General features: G+C 43.6%; 1 protein-coding gene across 2 annotated transcripts; it reads left to right on the plus strand.

Moving 5' to 3' along the window:
* The first annotated feature begins 4,151 nt into the window (after nucleotides 1-4,151).
* On the plus strand, nucleotides 4,152-24,395 carry LOC108929837 (6-phosphofructo-2-kinase/fructose-2,6-bisphosphatase 4-like). Of its 2 annotated transcripts, none has more exons than XM_029247820.1 (14): nucleotides 4,152-4,484; nucleotides 16,622-16,738; nucleotides 16,860-16,956; nucleotides 17,073-17,139; nucleotides 17,306-17,380; nucleotides 17,488-17,544; nucleotides 17,720-17,841; nucleotides 18,999-19,206; nucleotides 19,392-19,538; nucleotides 20,308-20,412; nucleotides 21,157-21,286; nucleotides 21,414-21,476; nucleotides 21,682-21,746; nucleotides 22,951-24,395. In XM_029247820.1, exons 1-14 carry the CDS (start codon nucleotides 4,301-4,303, stop codon nucleotides 23,008-23,010), a joined length of 1,497 nt encoding a protein of 498 aa, XP_029103653.1. In that variant the 5' UTR covers nucleotides 4,152-4,300; the 3' UTR covers nucleotides 23,011-24,395. The 2 variants fall into 2 exon arrangements, with proteins under 2 accessions (XP_029103653.1, XP_018600164.1); XM_018744648.2 differs by lacking the exon at nucleotides 4,152-4,484 and adding an exon at nucleotides 13,746-13,970.
* The last annotated feature ends 47 nt before the right edge of the window (nucleotides 24,396-24,442 follow it).

The following is a 24,442-nucleotide window of genomic DNA, read 5'->3' on the forward strand; positions in this document are numbered from 1 at the left end:
GGATATGTGGTGAGTAAGATGTGGGGAGTAATTGCATATATGACCAGCACTTCCCATATGCCCTAAGGATGGATGCAGTCACCTCATTGATTTGGCTGGGGGATGCAGTGGCGCAGTGGATTTGACCTGTGCCTGCTCTCTAGTGGGTCTGAGGTTCAAGTCCCATTTGGGGTACCTTGTGGTGGACTGGCATCCTGTCTTGGGTGTATTCCCCCACACCCTGCACTGCTGGGTTAGGTTTGGGTATGCCATGATCCTGCTTGGGACAAGCAGCTTCAGTGTGTGAGTGATTTATTTGGCTATGACAAGTCAGGCCAGAGAATGAAATACAGGAAGCCGGGGATTTCATAAGGAAGATGTCCTGACTTGTAATATATAAAGAGGATTGTATCTCATATTTCTTCCTGTTTTTTTTTTTTTTTGCTAGTTCTTTTCTGTGTGTTTTGTTGCGGGAACCAGTCGCTGCTAAGTCTGTTATGAATTTATACATATATTCACATCTCAGACCCCGCTAACGATGCCTGTTATAATTTTTGATAACCTGTAGATTATATCACAATTTGTTGAATCTGTTACTACAGTGACACGGTGTAACAAACAAGTTTTTTTGGACCTGATATTCTATTCCACACACAAAGATATTGCAGACGCCTTCCTCCAAAATAAGGAACAGCTGAAGATTGAACAAAACTGCACACAGCACAACGTACAAGTAGATCAGATAGATAAATCACTGATGCACAGCTTGTCTGTCTGATGACACTAATTTTGACATTGCACATTTTCCAGATGCTACCTAAGAAAGTGACGTAAGAATAGGAAAATAGGTAAATAGAAGAGAAAAGGTGGTAAAAGACTAACTTACAAAGGAATCTAGAGCTTGGAAGGAAAAACAGTCGGAGAGAGATGATTTCATAAGATGTGAAAGCATTCTTGAACGCTGAAAGGGATTCAGCAACTCTGAGAGATGGGGGGTTGATTTCACCACAGTGGGACCAACACCGAGAACCACTGGGCTACTGGGTTTTACACCCTTTTTGAGCAGCCAGAGGTGATTATTTCTGTGGAAGTGACGCATTTACTAAAACCTAATGGATCCAGGCCATAACAGCAAATATTTGCTTTACCTGAATTTTGCTCTTTATAATAACGAAAAATCATTACATCAGGTGCAGGGTATGGGATCACACCCCTGCCTCTCATTTATTAGAAATTCTGCTTAAAGTATGGTGACACTACTGATCCCAGTTTTCCTACAATTCTTCAGCATGACTTTAGTAACAGGAGCTGTTTGTTTAACGTACTGTCAAAATGTTACGTACAATGTTAAAATATTCCCACCCCAAACACTTTTCTTTGTAGACCTGCTGTGTGTTTGCATAGTCGAACCTGATCAACAACAACCATTTCAGACCAGTACATTCACTAGTAAAACATGGAATCCACACCTCTTTTAGTCAACAATGCACGGCAGTCACTGGCCCTCCCTTTCCCACATGAGATGTTCCATTTGTTGATTCACTGAGGTTGGTATGTTGGTTATGTTGTAAGAATTCTGAAATGCCTACATTTACTAAGTACTTGGGGGAATTACACTGCTTGATCATCTAAAAACATTTTTTTTAATATTCGGTTTTATTAACCATGTCCTTGTACAGATACCTTAGAAGCAGAAAGCTCTCTTCTGGACTGATATACATTTAAGTTCTCAGTTTTCTTTGCTAGAAAAAAATCATATTCTTTTCACTATTTTTGTATCTTATCAATTAAGTACGTTCAAGGAATATTACATTGTTTGGGGTGAATTAATTATCTGTTTAAGTATGTATAAATAATGTTGTTTTGTTGCTAAAAAGAAAAGGAAAGTTTTAACCCAGCTAAGAGTACCAATACAGCAAAATTTTAGTAGGGAAATTGGTTATTTATGGGGAAAAAGGGGAACTGAATGAGACAATAATAAATTTATGTATCAAGAGGAGGAAGGCTTTGCCCCATAGATGCTTTTGAAACAATGTGAGGGGTCTGGCATTCAAGTGCATATTGAGCCGTGTCTCTTTCAAGGTCTGTATCTATTTCCAGACTATAATAAAGAATATATATACACACGTAGTCTGAACTGCTTGTCCCATACAGGGTCGCGGGGAGCCGGAGCCCAACCCGGCAACACAGGGCAAAAGGCTATGGGGGAGGGGACACACCCAGGACAGGACACCAGTCCATCGCAAGGCACCCCAAGCAGGACTTGAACCCTGGACCTACCAGAGAGCAGGACCCGGGCCAACCCACTGCACCACCACACCCCCCTATAATAAAAACTATTCCAGTTAAATTCACACATTTCTGGCAGGTGTGGATTAAAATCCTAGTGGACGGGCAATGTTTTCCGGCGCTTTCCACTATGCTAATATAACAAGAACAAGATAGTACCTTCTTTATCATTTAAGCATAGGCTCCAGATCAAAGGGACCCTATGCTTAAATGATAAAGAAGGTACTGTCTTTTCTTTTAGCTGAGTTAGTGAGAATGAGTTCAACTACAATCCATGGAGACTAATTTTAGTATGTAAAACTGTCATGAGTATTGCACTGTTCAGTATATTTTCAAAAAATCTTTCTGTAAACTGCAGAGTAAGTTCCCCTATGTTAAAACAAGAAAAAAGAAGATGTACACCTACACTGAAAGGAAGCACTAATCAGCTGGGCTGGGGCGGGGTGACGGTAGCTTTTCGAACCCCATGAGTTACTCTGTCCTCCAGCAGAAGTGATGTGTGGGAGAGATGGATGAAATTTGCACTGCCATACGAAAACGCAGCAGGCTGCAGTGGGTGCAGTTTGGTGAATTTTAAATGTCACGACCCTGCTGTTTTCTTCAGGCCTGCTTCCCCACGCACTATGTTTTTTCCTTTCCCCTTGCTGTATCTAACAGCCTGACCTCTGCCCCAGACTCTAAAATAAGATCTCTCTGAAATCTCTCACACTGGCTGAATGCTCTGAATGCTGCTGGAGCAGAAACGAGGGATCTGCCGGGTGCCAACCACCATTATGATAAGTGGTACTGAAGAGGGTATCATTTTGGGTATTAAAATAGCTTCTGCCCTTTAAGTATCACATGCTGTACAAGCTATTGACAAGGTCGAAGAGCTGGGTGGATCCCACCCCTCAAGGACACTTCTAAGTTTATTTGTCTGGTCAGTTGAAGGCACATGCTGCCAAGAGCAGCGGTTGCCTTGCTGTATTAACACTATCAGCTATTTCATCGAAAACTTGGAAGCAAAACTGCATGATTACTGTGAATATAAATTTGCACAAGACAACCAACCCAATGCAGAACTGAACGGACTGAAACGAGACCATATATGCAATATGGTTGTGGGGGCACAACCCGTGATATTCAAACAAACTTATGTACAACTTGAGTACTACAAATTTTTTTCCCTCCAATACTTAAGCAGATGTCATTCAACCGCATGAGACATATCTACCTTTGCATTATATAGTGTAGCCAATAAATCTGTATTTCAAATTTTCAACAAATATTCTACACACATACTAATAGGAGTGTATGCATTCAGAACTTGAATTAACACATTCATTAATTACATTTATTAAATAAATACATTTACATTTATTTATTTAGCAGACGCTTTTGTCCAAAGCAACTTACAATGGATACTATGTAGTGTTATCAGCCCACACACCTTATTCACCAAGGTGACTTACACTTTTAGATACACTACTTACCCTGGGTCACTCATCATAATACATCATAATACATAACACATCAGTACAAACACAGGTGTTTGGAGGAGATTAAGAACGTAAAACATGGACCATAAAATAGATCACTGCTTCAAATAACGGTGATATTCATCTATCCATTATCGCTTGACCTGGGAGGGGCAGTGGTCCGGAGACTATCCCAGAAATCGAGGGTGTGAGGCACGGTACACTGGACGGGACGCCAGTCCATCGCACTGAACGCTTGAAATGAGGATATCTGGCTGAAGAGTGAGATTTCTAATTAAAATAAATAGCCCGAGAAACGTGTTACATACAACATATCATCTGAACATGTCCTGATGTTTACAAGTGAAGTCCGCGAAGATCAACGTAACAACTTGTGCGAGACTGGGGAACAAAAACAGGAGGCAAAGCCGCGCTCATCATGTATTTATTTACACATAATATTTTACTCGGGGGGCAAATCAACCTCGCTGCGACGGTCGGGGGAGGCTGGACACGTCGTACCCGTCGCCGTCCCTCCCATGTTACGCCCGCGGCACCTTTTCCTAGTGGTTTAAATGACTGTTTCCTCACTGAGCCCAAGTGACAGTAATTCCTGCCTGCGCGCTCCGCGTCCTCTGCGCGCCTCCGAGCGCCGCCGTGTCGAGACGCTCCGCTCCGCTCCGCTCCGCCGCTCCCGCACAGCCCGGATCATGAGGGGGTCCGCTCGCTCCCACGGCACGCAGGAGCGCGACAAATGCGGTAAGGAGGCGCCCCGCATTTCGCCGCTTTTCGTCCGGCGTCGCCGTTGCGTTGGGGAGGGGTCGGCGGAGGCGCGGAGGCGCGGAGTCGCTCGCGCTGCCGCGAGGCGCCGCTGCGGTAGTAAACAAGCCTGGCTCCGTCACGTAGGCGCCTCGCGCTCGGAAACTTCCAGCGCGTTCCCCGCACCTGGAGACGGATCACCGTATCCGCCCGCACGCACGCATGAGTCGCGCGCAGGCGTGCTGTCGCCTCCCGCGTATTTGATCTTCTTTTAATCGCTTTTTTTTTTGTTTTTTAAATTATTGTTTTTGCTTCGGGTCCGCATGTGCGCCTTAGTTCCTGTTCGCTACAATGACTGCAAAACATCTGTGGACGAGTTCCGCGTAAAGCCATCGATCGCGTCTCCTCCGGGTGGACCTTCAGTCCCCTTGAAGATATTTATATTGGATTGAGAACAGTACTGCTACCGCGTGTGTTACTGAGTGAATGTATTTAGTATTTTTGTAAATATAGTGTTTTCCCCAACCCTAGCAGCTGATTTGTGCTTTAAGGAATATGTTATTAGATAGAGGACCGAGGCGAATGATGCGGTGGCCTTCAGAGTAATACAGTACCTTATTATACTGTTATATCTGCCTGTATTGTTACACTGGACGTTCGTCTCTCTTCACGTCCGGGGGTTGCTTGTTGACAGGATGACAAATATTTAAATCATTATTTAATCCAAACCTATATGTAAATGAGCAGAATGACAACAAGTTCTGTATGATTTGAACAAACTGTTGATCACTCATATATCAGGGCCGCAGTGTGGTATGGTACTCTTTACAGGGTTAACCGAAGCGTCACACATTGCTATTTATGCTCACGCTGAGATTTATTATATATCTAGGGCATGGACAGAACGAAAGTAAACAGTGGAGTGAATCACGCTCAGGCTGCCGAGAGACACAAGGCACTTGGAAGTTCAGTGCTGCGGTTACTGTGGTATGACGGTGTATTTTCTGTGCAGTAGTCTTGCCCTGTCCGCTGCTGTCCGAACTTGGCCTCAAGGTTATTCACACATACAGCTGGGGACAGAGACCAGCTGGAAAGAACAACCCACCTGGAGCTGCGGCGAGCTGCAGAATGACGTCACTTCAATGACGTGTCGCGTGTCGTCCGCGAGCTGGAACGTGGCCGCCGGAGTGCGCGGAACCGTAGCTGTGCGCGCGTGAGGTTCGCTGATGATTCGTGTCCTTCGTGTTACGAGCTCGAAGCATCAAACCTTGTGGCAGCAAGGGACTCGAACACAGTGGTGGGAACAACCGACAGCTTCCACAGACAGTAATGATTTTGACCACCAAGGGGCTGCACAGCTTGTGCAAAAATTATGTATGTATAACATAAAGGAATATGTGCATAAAAATTGAGTTGTTTTATAAATATTGCACTGTCCTCACATATTCCGACATCCAGCGACAAAAGGTTTTATTCTTTGCGCTCCCTCCCATCCATTTGTCCTTTTCCTTAAGCAGTACAGTTTTAAAAGGGGTATGTGGTAATAATAATAATAATAATAATAATAATTGATGATAATAATAATAAGAAGAAGAAGAAGAAGAAGAAGAAGAATAGCACAGGCAGTCCTGGATTTCGAACGAGTTCCGTTCCTAAGTTTGTCTTTAAGTAGAAGTTGTACGTAAGTCGGAACAGTTAGTTACGTTCGTATCTAACGTCAGTTAGTCAGATGTTTGTCTTAGTATACAGTGTACCTTTCTATGCATAAAAAACATTAAAGAAACACTTCCAGATACACTAAACATCTTAAACATAATAATACAATAATAATGATAACAATAATAATAATAAATATAATTACAGTATTTATAATAGAGAGAGCCATAGAAAGAGATAATAAATGTTACTAAAGTATTTACAATAGAGAGAGAGAGATACATCGGGACAGAGCCTTTTACATGGTCCACTATTTTCACTTTGTCCTTTAAAATTGACTGACTGTAGCCTAACGCTTTTCCAGTGTGTTGGTTGGCATTTCACCTTTTTCCGATCACTTTATTATTTCTGCTTTAGTTTCAGTCATGATCATTTTCCTTTTCTTTGATGCATCACCATCACTTGCATCATATTTTTGCATTGGTGCCATGGTTACGAGGGTAAAAACAAAAAAAAAATTTAAAGCCAAATACAGTAACACAAGACACTATTAATAGCAACATGGTCCAACTAAAAAGAACAAAGTCTTCATCGTACCTCGGGCCCAAGAACCGACGAACTGCTGTAGATGCCCGATGTTTCGATGTAAGTGAACATTGTAAGTTGCTTTGGAGAAAAGTGTCAGCTGAATGAATAAATGTATTCATTCCTTACCTGTCATTTCATAAGAGTATCTTGTCTTCCTCTGGCACAGCTATGCTGAATTTTCAAAATCTCTCATTATTTTACATATAATTATATAATGGATCCAATTTGCACATCCTGTGACATTCATTGTTTGCCTTAATTTGACTATTGAATCTGGCAGCTTCTGACTTTGTGTCAAGTACATATTTATTTACACTGTGGACAAAGTTTTCTTACCCTCTTGAAACCACTAACAGCCTGTTTACCGTGAGAGAACAAAATTGAGCAAACCAGTAAATGTAACAAAATTATATGCTTATTGGTTTAGCTGGAATGAAAATGTGCATAAGCTCTAACCATCCATGGTCAAGACTAAACACCCCCTGTTTTAGAGTATGACCTTTTCAAGACCCAGATTACAGTCTGTGTGGTTTCGCTTAAAATTTGGGTCACTTTTGAAGTCTTAATGTCCCTTTTCACTCCAGAATTTTGCGTTACTCTTCCATCAAAACCAAACACTCAAAACTATCATTCAAACATCCATTGACACGTCATAGTACCGTTAACACTGCAAGCGGAAAGTACTTTTCAAGGATTATTTTGGCCTTAAGCATGATGGAAAGAGCTGTTTTGGCAGCTTCTGAGTAGAATATTAAAGTGGTATTTAGAATTCTTACTCTTGTTCGTACCTGCAGCTCCCTTGTGTGTGCGTGCCTAGCTGAACCTGGTTGTAGTAAGTTACTGGAACAAAGCCCATAACTGTGGAGACGGTGCTAACAAGCATGGGATCTCTCTTGAGATTTAATACACTCTTTGTACAAGATTTGAAAATACTTAAAAAAAAAACCTGTATGTTGTGCCCTAATTTGCTGTTGGTCTGTTGACCCTTATCTTCTTCCTTCCAGCCAAGGGGTTTCATACAGTTCACTACCTTTTTAGCTGTCCATCTAAAGAGAATTATCACAAACCAGACAGTGTTGCAGTGACTTTTGTTTTTACATTATTAGAGATACTTTGCTAATGCAGTTTTTTTTAATGAATAAATGTGTGGGTTATTTCCCTGTGAGGGACTGGCACCAGGGGGGTGCGGTGGTGCAGTGGGTTTGACCGGGTCCTGCTCTCTGGTGGGTTCGGGGTTCAAGTCCCGCTTGGGGTGCCTTGTGATGGACTGGCGTCCTGTCCTGAGTGTGTCCCCTCCTCCTGCTGGGTTTGGCTCCGGCTCCCCGCAACCCCGCATGGGACAAGCAGTTTTTGATGATGTGTGTGATGTGGACTCGCACCCAGGTTGTATCTTTCCTCATTCCCTGTGTCTCCAGGGCAGCCTCTGGACCACAGTGTCCCTGCATTGGGACAAGCAGTTAGTAATAATGACTGAATGAGTTTGCCATTTTGTGCTACTTCCAGTATATCAGATTTCCTAATTTGGCACTGTAATACGTACTGCCAGCAGCAAATACTAAGGTCTTGTTATCAGACAATAGTTTATGGTTGATTATTTGTGTAATAAGGGCAGCTGGTGGCGTCGTGGTTGGAGCAGCTGCCTTTGGCTCTGAAAGTTGCCTGTTCAATCCCTGCCTTCAGCTGTAGTGCCCTTGAGCAAAGGTACTTGCCCTGAAATTGCTCTGATACCTTCACCTGACTGTGTGCCTTGATAACTAGTTGTGGCTCTGCAATGGACTAGCGTTCTGTCCAGGGTGTGTACCATCCCTTCAGCCTTGTGCACAATGTCTCTGTCACAACAGGCTGAGAGAACCGGGACGGAAAGACCCAGGTGCGGAGTCGTTCGTCTGGAGTCAGAGGATCAGGCAAGTTCTTGATATTAGGGACAGGCAGAGGGTCAGTCGATCAGCAGTCTGGGTCAGAGCGGGAATCCATGGGCGAGGTAAGGAGACGAAGCGAAGAGTCGGTCGAACGGCGATCGGCGTTGAAACGAAGATCCTTGGACGTGGTCTAGAAACAAAGCTGGGGGTCAAAACCGGAGAATGTGAACTGGAGATGCGTATGAGTGAGGAGTCACAAGGAAGGACAGTTGTTCCTAACAAGATTCTGCAAAGGTATGGGAGCTGAGGAGGGTCTTTTAAAGGGTGAGCAGTTAATCAGGTGCTGGAGCAGAGTCAGGTGTTGCCAGTTGAGTTGTGGGCATGGACAGGACAGTCTTTGGCTCACTGCAACCCCACTTGGGACAAGTGGCTGGTTGGTATTTGTGTAATACATACATACATACATACACACACACACACACACACACACACACACACACACACACTTTCTGAACCGCTTGTCCCATACGGGGTTGCAGGGAACCGGAGCCTACCCAGCAACACAGGGCATAAGGCCGGAGGGGGAGGGGACACACCCAGGACAGGATGCCAATCCGTCCCAAGGCACCCCAAGCGGGACTTGAACCCCAGACCCACAGGAGAGCAGGACCCGGTCCAACCCACTGCGCCATCGCACCCCCTGCTATTTGTGCAATAAAAAGGTTAAAAAAATCAATGAAAAATGGATGTCTTTGCATAGTCAAAATTCACTTTGAGAGTTTTGAACAAATTTCCAGGAAAGTCCTGCAAGATTTTCTGGCAACATAACATTAATGTTGTAGATGATGTCTTTGACTGGGGATATGGGTTTATTAACGGGTATTAATGTGAATGTGTTAGAGGCCTGTCTTTGGTTTAGGGATTATAACGTATTTTCTGATGGCTATGAAACTCAGGCTGTGTTCTTAACAAGGTAGTGGCACTGTGAGGCATGTGTCTGTCACTCGCACAGTCACCGCTGACCAGTGTGTCATTCTCTGCCGAGGTGTACAGTGATGTACTGCACAGCAGGTGGGGCAGCGATTAAGGAATTAAACTTGCAACAACAAAGGGTGCAGCTCTCAGTAGCTCAACCACTTCTGAACCTTTAACAATGGGGACTGGGGCTGAAATTCTCCAAGGACTGTCCCTGTGCCACTGTAAGCCACATGCAGTAGGTGCAGTCAGTGTGAAGGGACATGGATGGAGCAAAGGCTGGACCGCGGTGTGTGTAAAATGTGCGTCAGTGTGTCGGAGCTGCAGCTCGGCTCAGATCGGCTCGGCTCTCCCTGATGTTGCACTTTTTAATCCTGTGGATTGTGTCGTGCGTGGGAGGATTTGTGGCCGTCTGGACCGGTTATTCATCATGTCTGCGACGCCGAGTCCGGTGGCTCTTTCTAGACTATGGTGAATGATGTCCACCTGGGAACGCTTCTGTGCGCGGGGTGTGAACTGGGCCGGAGCGGTGCGTGCGCGAGCCGCGCAGCTCGCGGGGGGTGGGGTCCGCATTTACACGACCGGCAGACCGCGCGCGACGGCGGTGGTCCGTCCGTGTTAGGAGCACGTGGACTCAGAACCCATTTGAACTTAATCGCTCTAATTTAGCGCAATACTACTGATTTATATCCACTTGTCTTGTATAATAACGCGCAACGTTTTCTCTGTAAATTAATTGTGGTTTCAGTTCTCATTTGCACTCACTCAGCCGTCTTCACTTCTGTTTTTTGTAATCTGTAGCACAAAAAAAGACTGACATGATGATTCTGATTTTGGTTCATGTCGTATGTCGTAATATCTACTACCGAATTCTTGCATGATTGCACAGATATGCATATGGTGATGCTACGTAGTATAATAAACGAGTAAACCGCCGAATACAATACTATTACAACAAACGGAGATTTAGAATTAATATTATAAATATTGTAATATTATAAAAGTATTATAGAAATAATATTCTATTTGCCGGTAGAGTACAATAACCCGGCACTGTGGCAATGATTGTCAGATAGTACTGAACATGATTAACACTGTATGTATACACTAACACCGTAAACAGTAAACGCTGTACACTAAATTATGTATAATAAAAGCGAAAAACTGCACACTTAAACACTGTATGAGAAACAGTGGACACTGTATAATAAAGCTGAGCGCTGCCCAGTAAACACTGTATAAGACTAATAACTAATAAGCGTTGGTGACGGGTCGGCACGTTCTGCGCATGCGCGGTTTCGCTTACGCCGCCTATGTTTCTGCGCCCACGACTTGAAGTCCTGTAGCGGGCTGCGTCATCAAGGACAAAGAAACTCTTGGCTTGTGTTCGACTGTGTGATTATCACAACTGTGTTATTATTGCAAGACCAGGCCTTGTTTGTAACAGTTTGCACGTTTACACGAAAACCAGCTCTAACCAGTTCCAGTGACCATAAAAATGTTCCTTTTACTCCGGCTGCCATAGTCAGAACATACGTGCAACGTAACACTGTGCTGGAGCTGTAGCAATAAAATTGAATATGTGTGACATTCTATACTATAGGTAAGTATGATTTTAGGATGCGATAAATTAGGATAAGTAAAATATAAAACATCAACATTTGCCCTGTAAACTCGCTTCATTTATGAGTACGTGTTTAAAAAAAACTGCATTTTGTGCTGTATTTACGTTGCAGAAATCACCGCAGAGTCGTGTGTGACTCGTTATTTGAGAAACATTGAAGATGCCAAAAGCACAGACAAGACTACAGCTTTCCCGGAGTTGAGACCTTTGGCCTACTTGGCAGAAGCGAAATTTGAGCACAGATATAATTGGCTTAGAGCGCCGCTCTGTGGTCAGAATTTAAAGTGCAATAGCTCCATCGCTAGCATAGTGGTTAACGCTGCTGTCTTTGGACCCAAAGGTTGCAGGTTCGATTCCCACCTCGGGCTGTATTATCCTTGAGCAAGGTATTTACCTTAAATTGCTCTACTAAAAGTTATCTAGCTGTGTAAATGGGCAAATAATTTCATGTACTTTGATGTTGTAAGTTACTGTGGAGAAAGGTGTCTGTTAAATGTAAAGAAGAGTTCTAGAAGGTCCAATTGCTTAATGTGTCTGTGCTTCATCCTTTATTTTAGAGCAGTTTGTTAAGATGTTATACAGACTCTTAAACGTTTGTCTTAAGATCCATATTTCCCATAGAAAAACAAGTTTACTTTAGATTTACTCTGTTGAGTAGTTATACAATGGGGGTCCCAGCAGATCAAAAGTTTCTAGTTTTTCGTGCTTCACTACAAGCAGTAAAGAGTTTGACTAGTAAAATAAATTTTGTTGGGTATATTAAAGTGAAGGCATAGCAGATGTGATGGTTTTATTTATTGAATGAAGATTTTAATAGCAGAAGTGGTGAATGGAGAGATGTTTACTGTTATGTTGAGTCTGTGGTACCAGAAACTTGTAGTATCTTGGCAGTCTATTGTGATCCAGGAAAAAAAGAGTTTGATAAAGAAATGACCTGTTATGTTCACTGCGATACTGAATGATGAGTCATTTTCTGTTACTGAAGTGAGTCACAGCTTAATGAAGAACAAACATGTCTGGTGTTATGTACCAAAGAACATCCGCCAGACAGCAGCAAATGTTGAAATCATCCTTGATCTGCAAAATCCCAAACCACAAATCACTGTACCACACCAGCAGGGTATTGTTTTAGGGCTTACCACTGGGACAGAAGCTAAGTTCTAAGTGTGTCAAACACTAAGAACCAGAACATTCAGTAGATGATTGTGAGGAACTGAAACTTGTCAGGTACTGTTCAGGAATTGACACACACACACACACACACACACACACACACACACACACTCTCTCTCTCTCTCTCTCTCTCTCTCTCTCTCTCTCACACTCACTCACTCACTGTGTCACAAGTCCATATAACGGGCATCTCTTTGGATTGTGAGAATCAATCTCAGAAACTCCAGCAAATGGGGAAAACATATTAATGCTATATAAGGCAGCTCATAATCAAATGCTACTATAACTATACTATTACTATGGTGCACATGCTGCTTACTTTGCAACCATGTAAACTCCTGTGTAAAAGCTCTTGCTTTTATTTGTGTTTTTCATTAAAATGTTCAAGGCAAACATAATATGTTTTTGAAGCTCAGTATTTCTACTGAAACAGTTAAGCTCATGGTAATCAGGTGTTCCCATCATGGGATTTATACCAACATATGTGGCCGTAATGGCCAGTTACTTAAGCAGTACATTATTTTATACTGTTAAAATGTGCTCCAGTGAAAGGTTTTGTGAGACATGGAGGACTAATGCCTGTTGGGACAGTTGAAGAGAGCAAATGCATATATTATGTTGGGATTTTTCTAAGTACATTTATGTAAAGGAAGTTCTGTGCCAATTCGCGCAATGAACGTTTCAGTGCAGAGATAAATGGGGTTGTGGCAGCGCGCATAAAATGCTCATAATACTAGAGCACCGACCGAAAAACTAAATTAGAATTTAACTGCAAAGACTACAAAAAACATAACAAGTAATTTACTAACCACATTAAAATATTAATAGCATTTATTAATATTTATTATTTATTTATTAAATAAGAATTTGTTTTACGCCTTGTGTTTTCCTTTGTGTTTTTCTTTCCTTAAGTCCTTATAATTTATGCCATAGGCTGCTGAGAGGATTCACAAAGTAAGAATTTGTATGGTGCAGCGAACTGTTCTAGTAAGTATGACAATAATTTATATAAACTCTTGAATCTTGAAATATTATTAATAATGATATTGAATATTACAATATTAAACAATGTTCGGCTTATAACTCCGAGAGCCGTTTAGCTTTTTGCAATTTTATTTTCGCCGATGTTTACATCTTACAGTTGATTTATTAGATGCAGCTTTTCTCCAAAGCGACGTACATGATCATCTCATAGAAAATACGATTTGCAGAAAGAGAGAGACTTGATGCAGACGGGTGATTCTAAAGTACAGTTGGTCTCTTTCTGCTTATGAACCAAAGTTCGTAACACGAGTAGCTGTGTGAAACTTTATCTGCTATCGTAGTTTTTGTAGCTGTTTTCACGCGCGCGTACATTCGCGGCATTACGGTACGCGTTATTACGGTACTCCCGGACCCCGCAGTGCTGCCAGTCCCGCCGCTCGGCTGCGAAGTGTCGGAAAGGCGCGCGGTGAGTTCGCGGAGAGGCATCGGCGATGGCTTCCACGGAGGAGCGCACGGGGACACCTCCCCTGGTCACATCCCCACGGCAGCTGACTCAAAACCCGCTCAAGAAAATCTGGATGCCGTATAAAAACGGGCATCCGGAACAACACATTTCTCAGAGAAAAGGTGAGTAAAAGACAGACACAGAGAGAGTCAGAGAGAGAGAGACTGACTGAGGCGGTGTGGCGTTTCATTGCGTGGTTTGCCGCGTTCGCGAGCAAGCTGCGCATAGCCGCCTCTGCTCTGCGCTAGTCTGTTATAACACACGCGTGTTCCGGCCCGGGTGGCAGATGTTAGCGCCATTATCATGCCATTTTTTTTTGTTCTACTCTGCTCGTGCAGCTGCTGGTTAAGAAGAGAGACAGTGGCTCCCTCAGCTAGCTATGACTGACTGTCACAGTTCGTGATCCCGGATTTTTTTTTTATTATTAATTAATAAAACACTGTAAAAAATAAATAAACTTGCATCATCGTCATGCATCGCGTGAGTGGCGCGGATAGAAGCGTTAACTACATTCAGTGGGTGGAGCGAAGTACATTTGGTGAGGCGTTGGAAACGTTGCGGACAGACAGACGGTGGGTTTTCGTCCCGCGACGCGGCGCGCGCTGGTCTCCGACTCCGTCATCCTGCGGGAGTCACCGCGGGGGGGGCGGGGTTCTGTCGCCTTAAATTATACAGAATAAAGCTGGTAGCGTAGTGGCTAAAGCTGCTGTCTCTGGACCCAAAGGTCGCAGGTTCGAGCCTCACCTCCGTCGTACACTCGAGTAGGGTATATACCCTAAATTACTCTAGTAGAATTATTTTAATAAGACGCTTTGGAGAAAAGCATCAGCTAAATGAATAAATCTTACATTAGAACATTTTTACAATTCTTCTGCAGACACAGGCGTCATGCCAGAAAGTCTTTTTGGAGTGAGAACAATACATTTATTCACTTAGCAGACACTTTTCTCCAAAGCAACTTACAACGGATACTATATAGTGTTTCTAGCCCACACACCTTATTCATGGTGGTGACTTACACTACTTACAATGGGTCACTCATCCCTACATCAGTGGAACACACTCTATCACTCACACACTATGGGGGAAACCTGAACAGCATGTCTTTGGACTGTGGGAGGAAACCAGAGCACCCCACAGAAACAGGGAGACAATGGAAACTCCACACAGACTGAGCAGGGATCAAACCCACGCTCTCTCGCGCCACCCAGACACTGTGAGACAACAGCGCTTCTCAGTGTGCCACCGTGCTTCCCAGTCTTATACCAATAATAAAGACATTTTTTAATACCACCAACAGAACAGGAGTGTTGAACAACATAGAGGCAGAAACATTGTACCCAGAAAATGCACAAAAACAGATAGAGTGAAAGGTTACAGTGTATCGCACTCATGGAACTGTTCCAAAAGCGGGGACTGGATATTCCGCAATTAACGTGATTTATTGCGCAAGTTAAATGTGAGCTTTTGAGGGAAATTGTCGGACATTTGAGTCAACTTCACATTTGTATAGAGAGCTTCTGGTGTGGACCATACAGACTTCTCTGGGCTGAGGTTTTTTTTTTTTTTTTTTTTTTTTTGTGGGTTTTTTTGTATGGGAAGTAAATTAAAATCCAGCAAGGCTGGCGTTTTACATGATCATTGTCTTACTGCCAGCATGTTGGAGGGATGAAGTACCCTTTCACCCAGTTCCAGTAGCATGGATTACTGGATTACTATCTGAATTTGCATAAAGAGCCTACTAGTTTCGCTTTATTTGCTCTGTACGTTAGGGAAAAGGTCGACATCACTTTGCCCCTTCAGCGTGCGCGTCGCAGAGTAATTTCTGATACTCATGGCACCAAACCCATATGCATTTATTCTACAGATTATCTGGTCCCTGCTGGGGTAAAGCTGGGGCAAATTCCGTTCATTGCTCATTTAGGAGGGGTTTGGGACTGGGACCAGACCACAGACATTTTTTTCCTGGTCTCTCTGAGTCGGGTTGCGCAATTCTTTGTAGCAGTGTCAAAATGTGTGAAGTGCTATGATACATCTGTGTGAGTCAGTTATATTTCTTTACTTCCTTAAAGCAGAAAAAGAAAAATGAAAAGCATGACAAAAAGATGTCGGAAGGATTCTTTACTCAAGGCAGTGGTTAGAGCTGCTGTCTTTGGACCCAAAGGTCGCAGGTTCAATTGCCATCTTCGGCTGTAGTACCCTTAAGCAAGGTACTTACCTTAAATTGCTCCGGTGAAAAAAAAAAAAAATTGTCCAGCTGTATGAATTGGTAAGTAGTTGTTAGACACTTAACATTGTAAGTCACTTTGGAGAAGGTGTCATCTTATTGAATAAATGTTAATTCTGCAGAGCAGTTTTAAAAAAAAACTTTCAGGACAGCTGGTAGCATAGTGGTTGGAACCAAAGGTCGCAGGTTCGATCCCCACCTCCGGCTATAGTAACTGGGATCTTTGTTGCCTTAACATTGTAACAAGTTCCTTTCGAGGAAAAGCGTCATCTAAATGAATGAATGTTACGTGTGCCATCAGCCTGGGCGAACAGCTCGTGCTTAATTTTCCGAATAGGCCTCGTGCTGCTTGTGGGAGGTGATGCCATTAAAGCATCATTTTACGTAATCTCATGATATCAGAATAACATAGAAACATTAAATTCCTTTCCTGTCTTCTTCACAGATGTGGTGCGCTAGCATTTGTCCAGCGTCACTCCCCCCTTTCATAGTCCCATTGCGAAGTGGTGCTCAAACAAACCTCTCTCCTTCTTCTTTTTCTCGCAGTGTGCATGACCAACTGCCCGACCCTAATTGTTACAGTAGGCCTTCCAGCCAGAGGAAAGACGTACATCTCCAAGAAGTTGACCCGATACTTGAACTGGATTGGCGTACCCACAAAAGGTGCGAGTTGGTACCTCTTGTAGAAACCGATTTCCCTGTACAAAGTCGCACTGATGTTTTTAGACCAGTGTAATGGTTCCTTCAGATACAATAAACAGTATATTCTGGCCTCTCTTTTCAGAGTTCAACGTTGGTCAGTACCGTAGGGACTGCGTGAAGATCTACAAATCATTCGAGTTCTTCCGTCCAGATAACGAAGAGGGCTTGAAGATCAGAAAGTGAGACTGGTTCCCCTCTGACATTGCCTTTCTGACCTCAGTGACCTTTGCATTTATAAATGGTGCTGATGCTGTCACTTCCTTTTGAACTGAATCCACCCTTGTGATGTTCACAGGCAGTGTGCGTCAGCCGCGCTGAACGATGTCCAGCAGTATCTCGGGGAAGAGGGAGGTCAAGTGGCGGTGGGCTTGCCTTTTTTTTTCTCCGGAGAACCTTTCTGGTTACATATGGTGCTCTGTGATGATGTATTCGTGTGTTTGAACCACTGTATTTCAACCGTCAGAAAATAAAGTATGGATGATGATAAAGTGGGTAACATTTATGGTCATATTCTTTTACCCAAATAAGGTGTTTGATGCCACCAACACCACGAGGGAGAGGAGGGAGACCATCGTCAGGTTTGCCGAGCAGAACGGCTACAAGGTAGGACAGAACCTCTGCCTCTACTGGTGTGTGTATGTACTGTGTGTCGCTGCCCATTTTCTGTGATGTCTCGGTAAGGATATTATATGCTTGGCTTTTCTTCTCAGGTGTTCTTTGTGGAGTCAGTCTGCGAAGACCCTGACGTCATTGCAGAGAATATTGTGGTAAGGAACCGGCGCTGGTTTCGTAACACCGCCAGTATGTTTGTCCTTTAACAGCTCATGTAAACGACAGTAGTTAGTCATTTGCCTAAGATTATTGATTGATCATTCTTTGTGCGGTGATAAGCCTGCAGTTTAAAATATATGTCTGATTTCTGTGTCTCTGTTGTGTGATCAGCAAGTGAAGCTGGGCAGCCCTGACTACACTGACTGCAACACAGACGAAGCAATCGAGGATTTCATGAAGCGGATCAAGTGTTACGAGAATTCATACCAGACCTTGGATGAGGACCTGGACAGGTGAGGCTCTCTCTGGAATGTTCTTGGACTGCTGCCACACTTAATAGCACACCAGAGCACCAGATATGTGGTTGTGTAGCGATAAGGTCTTGGGTAATTGTGAACAAGGTCTGGCCCCAACAAGAAGTTATATTTTATTACTATTTCTGATGTGAAGTACAATTAAGTTTATAATTTACACATTTGTTCAGCTGTACTAATTCAGTGACTGAGTAACTTTCCTAGAAGTGCCACAGCAGATCCATTTTATGTTGATGCATTTAGCAGATGCTTGTCTCCAAAGTGACTTACAGCTCAGACTAAATGTTAACATTTATTCTTTTTCCTGATACTTTGGTCCAAACAAGTTACAATTATATATCCATTTATGCAGCTTGGTAATTTTTAGTGTAGCAATTTAGGGTAAGTACCTTGCCCAAAGGTACTACAGCAGTAGTCGGAATTCGAACCTGTGACTTTTCGGGTCTGAAGGCAATAGCTCTACTCACTATGCTGTCAGGTGCCTTGGCAGAGAACCTCAACAAAAAGTGCATTTTTCAAATTACACTCAATTATTGCAACGCCACCATTTTTGCCAGAGCACATTATACGAGTACCTGCATATAGAGTTAATATTTTTTTTATATAATTTTAACAGTTAATGTTCTGCAAGTTTATGCAGCTAGGTAAACAGGAGAGAAGTCAATCTGGTAGAGAAGTGCTTTGAGAAGCTTCTTGAATATTGAGAGAGATTCAGCAGTTCTGAGTGACAGAGGGAGCTCATTACACCAGCTGAAGCCAGAACTGAGAACCTTAGGGCTTTAGATTTTGGGCCTCTTGTGTGAGGCACCACCAGGTATCAAGGGGTGGAGGAGTGTAGCAGTCTGGTTGGGGTGTAGCAGGTGATCAGGTTCTTAGTTGGTGTTATGGGACACGACTAGAGTCCTGAACCTGATACAGGCAGCTACAGGAAGCCTAAGGAGAGAGACGAGGAGGGAAGATACATGGGAGCACTTCGATAGGTGAAACAAACCTCGTGCAGCAATGTTCTCTATCAGCTGGAGAGGCTTGATGGTGAAGGCTGGAAGACCAGACTGGAGAGAGTTGGGCTGGACCAATAGCTGTGTGCAGTGAGATAAGGGCGGATCCTTATCCGACACAATGTGTACTGTTCACAGGGAGCTGTCTTTCATCAAGATCATAGATGTGGGCCGACGGTATCTGGTGAACCGAGTCCTGGACCACATTCAGAGTCGCATCGTGTACTACCTGATGAACATCCACATCACTCCACGCTCCATCTACCTGTGCCGTCACGGAGAGAGCGATCTCAACGTCAAGGGCCGCATCGGGGGAGACTCCGGACTGTCCTTGCGGGGCAAGGAGGCATGTTCCTTTTGCGAAGCTTTCCGTCTGACTCTGTTTGTTAGCTTTCACTGTGGCACTTTAAGGCTAACGCTATGTCTTTACCCCTTTTACTACATTCCATTTTACTTTCTAGGAAATAATACCAAATCAATAGACTTTGAATTGTTTTCCACTTTTTGACTTTCTTCTCTTGATCTGCCCAGTTTGCCAGATATTTGGCAAAGTTTATCCAGGACCAGAATATCAAGGATCTGAAGGTGTGGACAAGTCAGATGAAGAGGACCATCCAGACGGCCGAGGCACTGAGCGTGCCCTACGAGCAGTGGAAGGCGCTTAATGAGATCGATGCGGTAATAAGACAGCGACCGACCTTGTCGTAACCCTCGTCTTGCACTTCTGTGTCTGAATGGGCAGCTTCACTTCACCATTCATCATACCTACATCAGGGTTACATTCCCAGGACATGCGTCCAATTTTCATATGTAGGGTTTTAAACATTTTAACTGACAAACCACTTCCATTCTTCCCTTGCTTTTGCAGACTGCGCAACCGGTTCCTATGAGTCAGGGTCGACTCAACGGCACGCCCGTCATCATCATCATCAATCATTTTACACTGCAAACTTCAAAGAAATTGAAATTCAAATACACACACACACACACATTTTCAGAACCGCTTGTCCCTTACGGGGTCACGGGGAACCGGAGCCTACCCGGCAACACAGGGCGTAAGGCCGGAGGGGGAAGGGGACACACCCAGGACGGGACGCCAGTCCGCCGCAAGGCACCCCAAGCGGGACTTGAACCCCAGACCCACCGGAGAGCAGGACTGCGGTCCAACCCACTGCGCCACCGCACCCCCTACTGAAATTCAAATATTTTATATATTTAATTTTTCAGAAGCAAGTTCAATAAACAAGTTTTGGGCTTCTGTTTTTCACACCCATAACAAAATAGAAGTCTTTATTCCTACCAGTTTATACACACACATCACTGTTTATGCGACTTACGAACTGCGTTACATGGGTACATGCGGGTTTATGAAAAGCTCTTTTTATTAATTCTCATGTAGAATTCCCTAATGTACCCTTTCTGTGTGTCCATGGTTCTCGGTCACCAGGGCGTGTGTGAGGAGATGATGTACGAAGAGATCCAGGAGAACTATCCTCTGGAGTTCGCCCTGCGGGACCAGGACAAGTACCGCTATCGCTACCCCAAGGGAGAGGTAAAGGGCTTTGAGAATCATGTCAAACCAAATCTCCTTCCCCCCTTTTTGCATGACAGTTGCAACAAACTCTGCAATGTCTGGACACCCTTCTGGAAGTTATTAGAAAGTGGTATGTGATCGCACCAGTCATATATCGGAACCTTTGGACCTTGAGCCCTCCACTCCATGTATGTGGACACAGTGTACTCTCTTTACCTGTGTGTTGCAGTAACTCCGTGCTGTCTGTAAAACTAAATTACAAAAATGAAAAAACAAACCGTCTTTCCCCTGGCTAGGTACTAAAAGGTAACCCCTGCAGCTTTATTTTGTTAGTTAACCATAACCAGGTGCCTAATGATGTCCATCGGTTTGTTCAGGTGTCCAACTGGCCCTGCTGATGGTGTAGTCATGTCATTAGAGTGGACTGTAAAAAGCAGAGCTTGCTGAGTAGACTGCACTGGAACATCTGTGGTCTCCTGTTGCTTCATCTCCATCACACTCGTTTCCTCTTCAAAACACTGGAAGCAAAGCACAATAATCTGGAACTCACAAACCCAGTCATCCCTACGGGGGCTTTGGGAAAAACCCTGTGGAGAAGCGCAGATTTCCAATTCGAAAGGGAAGGCTGATGAGTGTCCAAATGTGCCGAGTTTCCCGGTCTCGCTTGTACCTGCTGCCAAAGAACGTTCCCTTTGTATTATACAGGTTCAGTAGTTTTAAGAGATCTGTATCTTGCAAGTGATGAACGCTGTGTCCACACAGTCCTACGAGGACCTGGTTCAGCGGCTGGAGCCGGTCATCATGGAGCTGGAGCGTCAGGAGAATGTGCTGGTCATCTGCCACCAGGCTGTCATGCGCTGTCTCCTCGCCTATTTCCTGGACAAGTCTGCAGGTCAGACCCCCCATGATCCAAAAGTCGTCCTTGTTCTCCTGTTGCCCCATTTGCATGTGTGCCGTGACCAGCTAAGTGTTCAGCGTTAGTTTAATTTTTCTGAATCCCTTTTGTCTTTGTCCTGCAGACGAGCTGCCTTATTTGAAGTGCCCTTTGCACACGGTGCTAAAGCTCACACCAGTAGCTTACGGTAAGCATTCCCTACATAGCTCTCTGTGTGTGTGTGCGCGTGTGTGTAAGTCATTGTTTTATTGCATAGGGGTTTGTGGTCATCCTGGCACTTCTCACCCAGCACCGTGAAGTACCATGCTCCTTCCGAAGCCCCGCATTTGAAGGGCGTGACATTTTCACACAGAAAAACCACATAAAAATGAACTTTCATGTTGTGTCTGCAGGTTGCAAGGTGGAGTCCATATCCCTTAACGTGGATGCAGTGAATACACACAGAGATAAACCAGAGGTAGGCCCACATTGCACTGCGTGGGGCACTGGGTGCCATAAAACTTTCTACTGCTTGTTCCAATGAAGACACTTCACCTGTGTGCTAGAGAAAGCGTACGCGTATGTCAAAGGACCGGTCTCATCAAACATGCGCTCCGTGCCAGTTTTATCGGCCACCTGCACTCTGGGGTTAGAGCTCCTCTCACGGAGAATAAGTGACAGGTGGCTACTGAACAGGGGAGATATTCTGAAGCCCGTTCGACTGGATCTTTTTCCACACTTTGTTTTCCCAGCAGAATAACCAGCCCATCCGTACAATAGACCCCTCATACAGCTACATGTGGGGGATGGGGGGTGGAGTATTCTGCACATGTAACAGCCATTTGTGCCCATGTTTGTATCTCCAAGTTCCCCCCACCCCACATACTTTGCAGGTGTAACTACACATGGTCTGATGTCATTTTGGTGGCCTTGAGTAGCACATACTTCGGGGTTCTTCGCTATACAGAGACTGATGGACAGCTCCTTTTTCTATATATACCAATATATATCTTTTTTCTATATTTCTAATATATAGTTATTGATGCACAGCACTTTCTACAGACATAGCTCTTCAGGAAATGAATGAATCGCTTTAACTGAACGCCCATGCTTCCGTGTGCTGCATGTGTGTCAGACAACACGTCTGCACTCTTCCTGTAGTACAGAAATGTGGAGAATGGTGAATAGAGAAACGCTATTTCATCCTCCTCCCCCTGGGCACTGAGAGATGGGTAACAGCAGCAGTCTGGTAACTTAACCACTGCTTTCAGATAAAACAAACAAAATGTTATGAACAAGGGAAAAACCTGGATTTTCTGCTATGGCCAGCATCTGCAAATTAAAATGATTGTTTTTACTTCCCCACTTTTGATGAAAACCCCTTGCGCTGTCTCACCCGTAGCTGGATCCTGCTTTTGTTTTACCGCATTTTTGATTTCCCATTTTCTGTGAGATGTCAGTTTGTGCGGTTCTTCCACGACACCCGTCTGTGCAGCTAGAGGAGGATGTGTTTGTCATAATGTTTTTATGTCATGTTTTAAGTACATTTGAGGTGGTATTTGGCACATGTTAATTCTTCCTCCATGAGGTGCCATGACAACTCATCAGATTTATTAGTAATTAGGGTTATTAATAAAGTGCTGTATGTTCACCTGTTTATTTTTTCCATTATTCTCTTTCAGAATGTTAATATACATCGTAGTTCAGAGGATGCTTTGCAGACCGTCCCTCCTCACCTTTGACCTGATGTCAAGGCATGTGGGACAGTGATGGACTTCTCTCAGGGACACTTCCCACACACACACACACTCCTGCACCTGTGTTCGGGCAGACTCCTGCCGAAGCCATTCTGTTTTCTTGGTCTGTGACAAAACGGTATCTTATTCTTCCATCTGTTGATCCTCCCAGTTTCCTTCCAAAGGTAGCTGGTCGTATTTATAGCAAAGTGCACAGTATGCCACGAAAAATGGTCGCAGTGGTTGAGAAGTACTGTTCTAAACGCTAATCCCCCCCATTTTTGTTTCAAAGGGATCTTTCAAGGTATGTATTTATTACTGCTTTGATTTTATTGCTTCAGAATTTTCAGACCCTGTTATGGTAACACTAGGCATTAAAAAAGAAAGACTGAAAGCTGAGGTCGGTAATCAGGGTCTTGTGCTGTCAACTGGACGAGTAAAGGACGAGCACCCTGTTCATGCCTCTGCCGGGGTGGGATTACACAAAGTAATGAGCAATCATGGTGTCGCTTTAAATTTAATTTGTCAAACCTGAGAACGTGGGACTGGTGTCCAGACTGTGTGTTACAATGGATGTGGTCTGCATTCACGAGTGGGGAGGAGTCCTGGTGATTCTGGTGCTGCTTTGGTCTTTATAATATGCACTGTACATGTGTGCCGTGTACCTCATTGGTGGGGAGAGCTAGTTCTCTTGTTTGTGTGCCCAAAATGGCTTTAAAAGAAAAAGTTTCTTTGACTTTACATGTTATTTTCATAGATCACTTGTTTTGAGGAGAAAAATAATGTCCACAGTTCTATGAAATTTAGCTGCCGTCGGTAATTCTCCTGCCCTCAACAATCAGAGATTTGTATGGATCATGTTTATTTTCTTGTACATTTTCACAGGATTAAGTTCTAGGAAACATTGTCAGCATTGATTCATTTGCACCAATCTTCCTGTACGGCGGATGAGAGTTGAATGTTAAACAGGTTTAAAGGGTCATTCGGTGTAATCTGCACAGTGTTAAATCTGTAAGAGCACAGCACCTCCAATTTCATAATTCATGCTCACATTGAAATAATTTGATAATTTACATAGCAAAGTATTTTTTAAAAAGTATTTTATTTGTAAAATTTTTAAAATGTTGGGGAGATTAGTGCTATGATCCAGTTTAAAGGGTCTCACTTGGTCTTTCTGACTAAAATACATTTTATTTCTTTGGGAAAAACATGCTTTGTGTTAATGTAATTCTCACAACTCTGTGGAACCTCATTCACAAAACTTAACTGTTGACAATGGAGACATATTGAAACTATTTGTGAATGACTTGTGTTTTTGAATTGTGCAGAATTTTAATAAAACACTGCAGGTACATTTATTTACTTAGCTGATGCTTTTCTCAAAAGGAACATACAATATTAAGATTACAATTATTTGCCCATTTATACAGCTAGGTAA

The sequence above is a fragment of the Scleropages formosus genome, chromosome 22, assembly GCF_900964775.1.
Source record: "Scleropages formosus chromosome 22, fSclFor1.1, whole genome shotgun sequence".
Lineage (NCBI taxonomy): Eukaryota > Metazoa > Chordata > Actinopteri > Osteoglossiformes > Osteoglossidae > Scleropages > Scleropages formosus.

What these genes read in the sequence shown, in the direction of transcription:
- LOC108929837 (XM_029247820.1), top strand. Translation starts at nt 4,301, where the DNA reads ATGACTGTTTCCTCACTGAGCCCAAGTGACAGTAATTCCTGCCTGCGC. An exon ending in TTTCCTGGACAAGTCTGCAG is followed by an intron (nt 21,287 to 21,413) that starts GTCAGACCCCCC and finishes TTTGTCCTGCAG; the next exon opens with ACGAGCTGCCTTATTTGAAG. An exon ending in CACACAGAGATAAACCAGAG is followed by an intron (nt 21,747 to 22,950) that starts GTAGGCCCACAT and finishes ATTCTCTTTCAG; the next exon opens with AATGTTAATATACATCGTAG.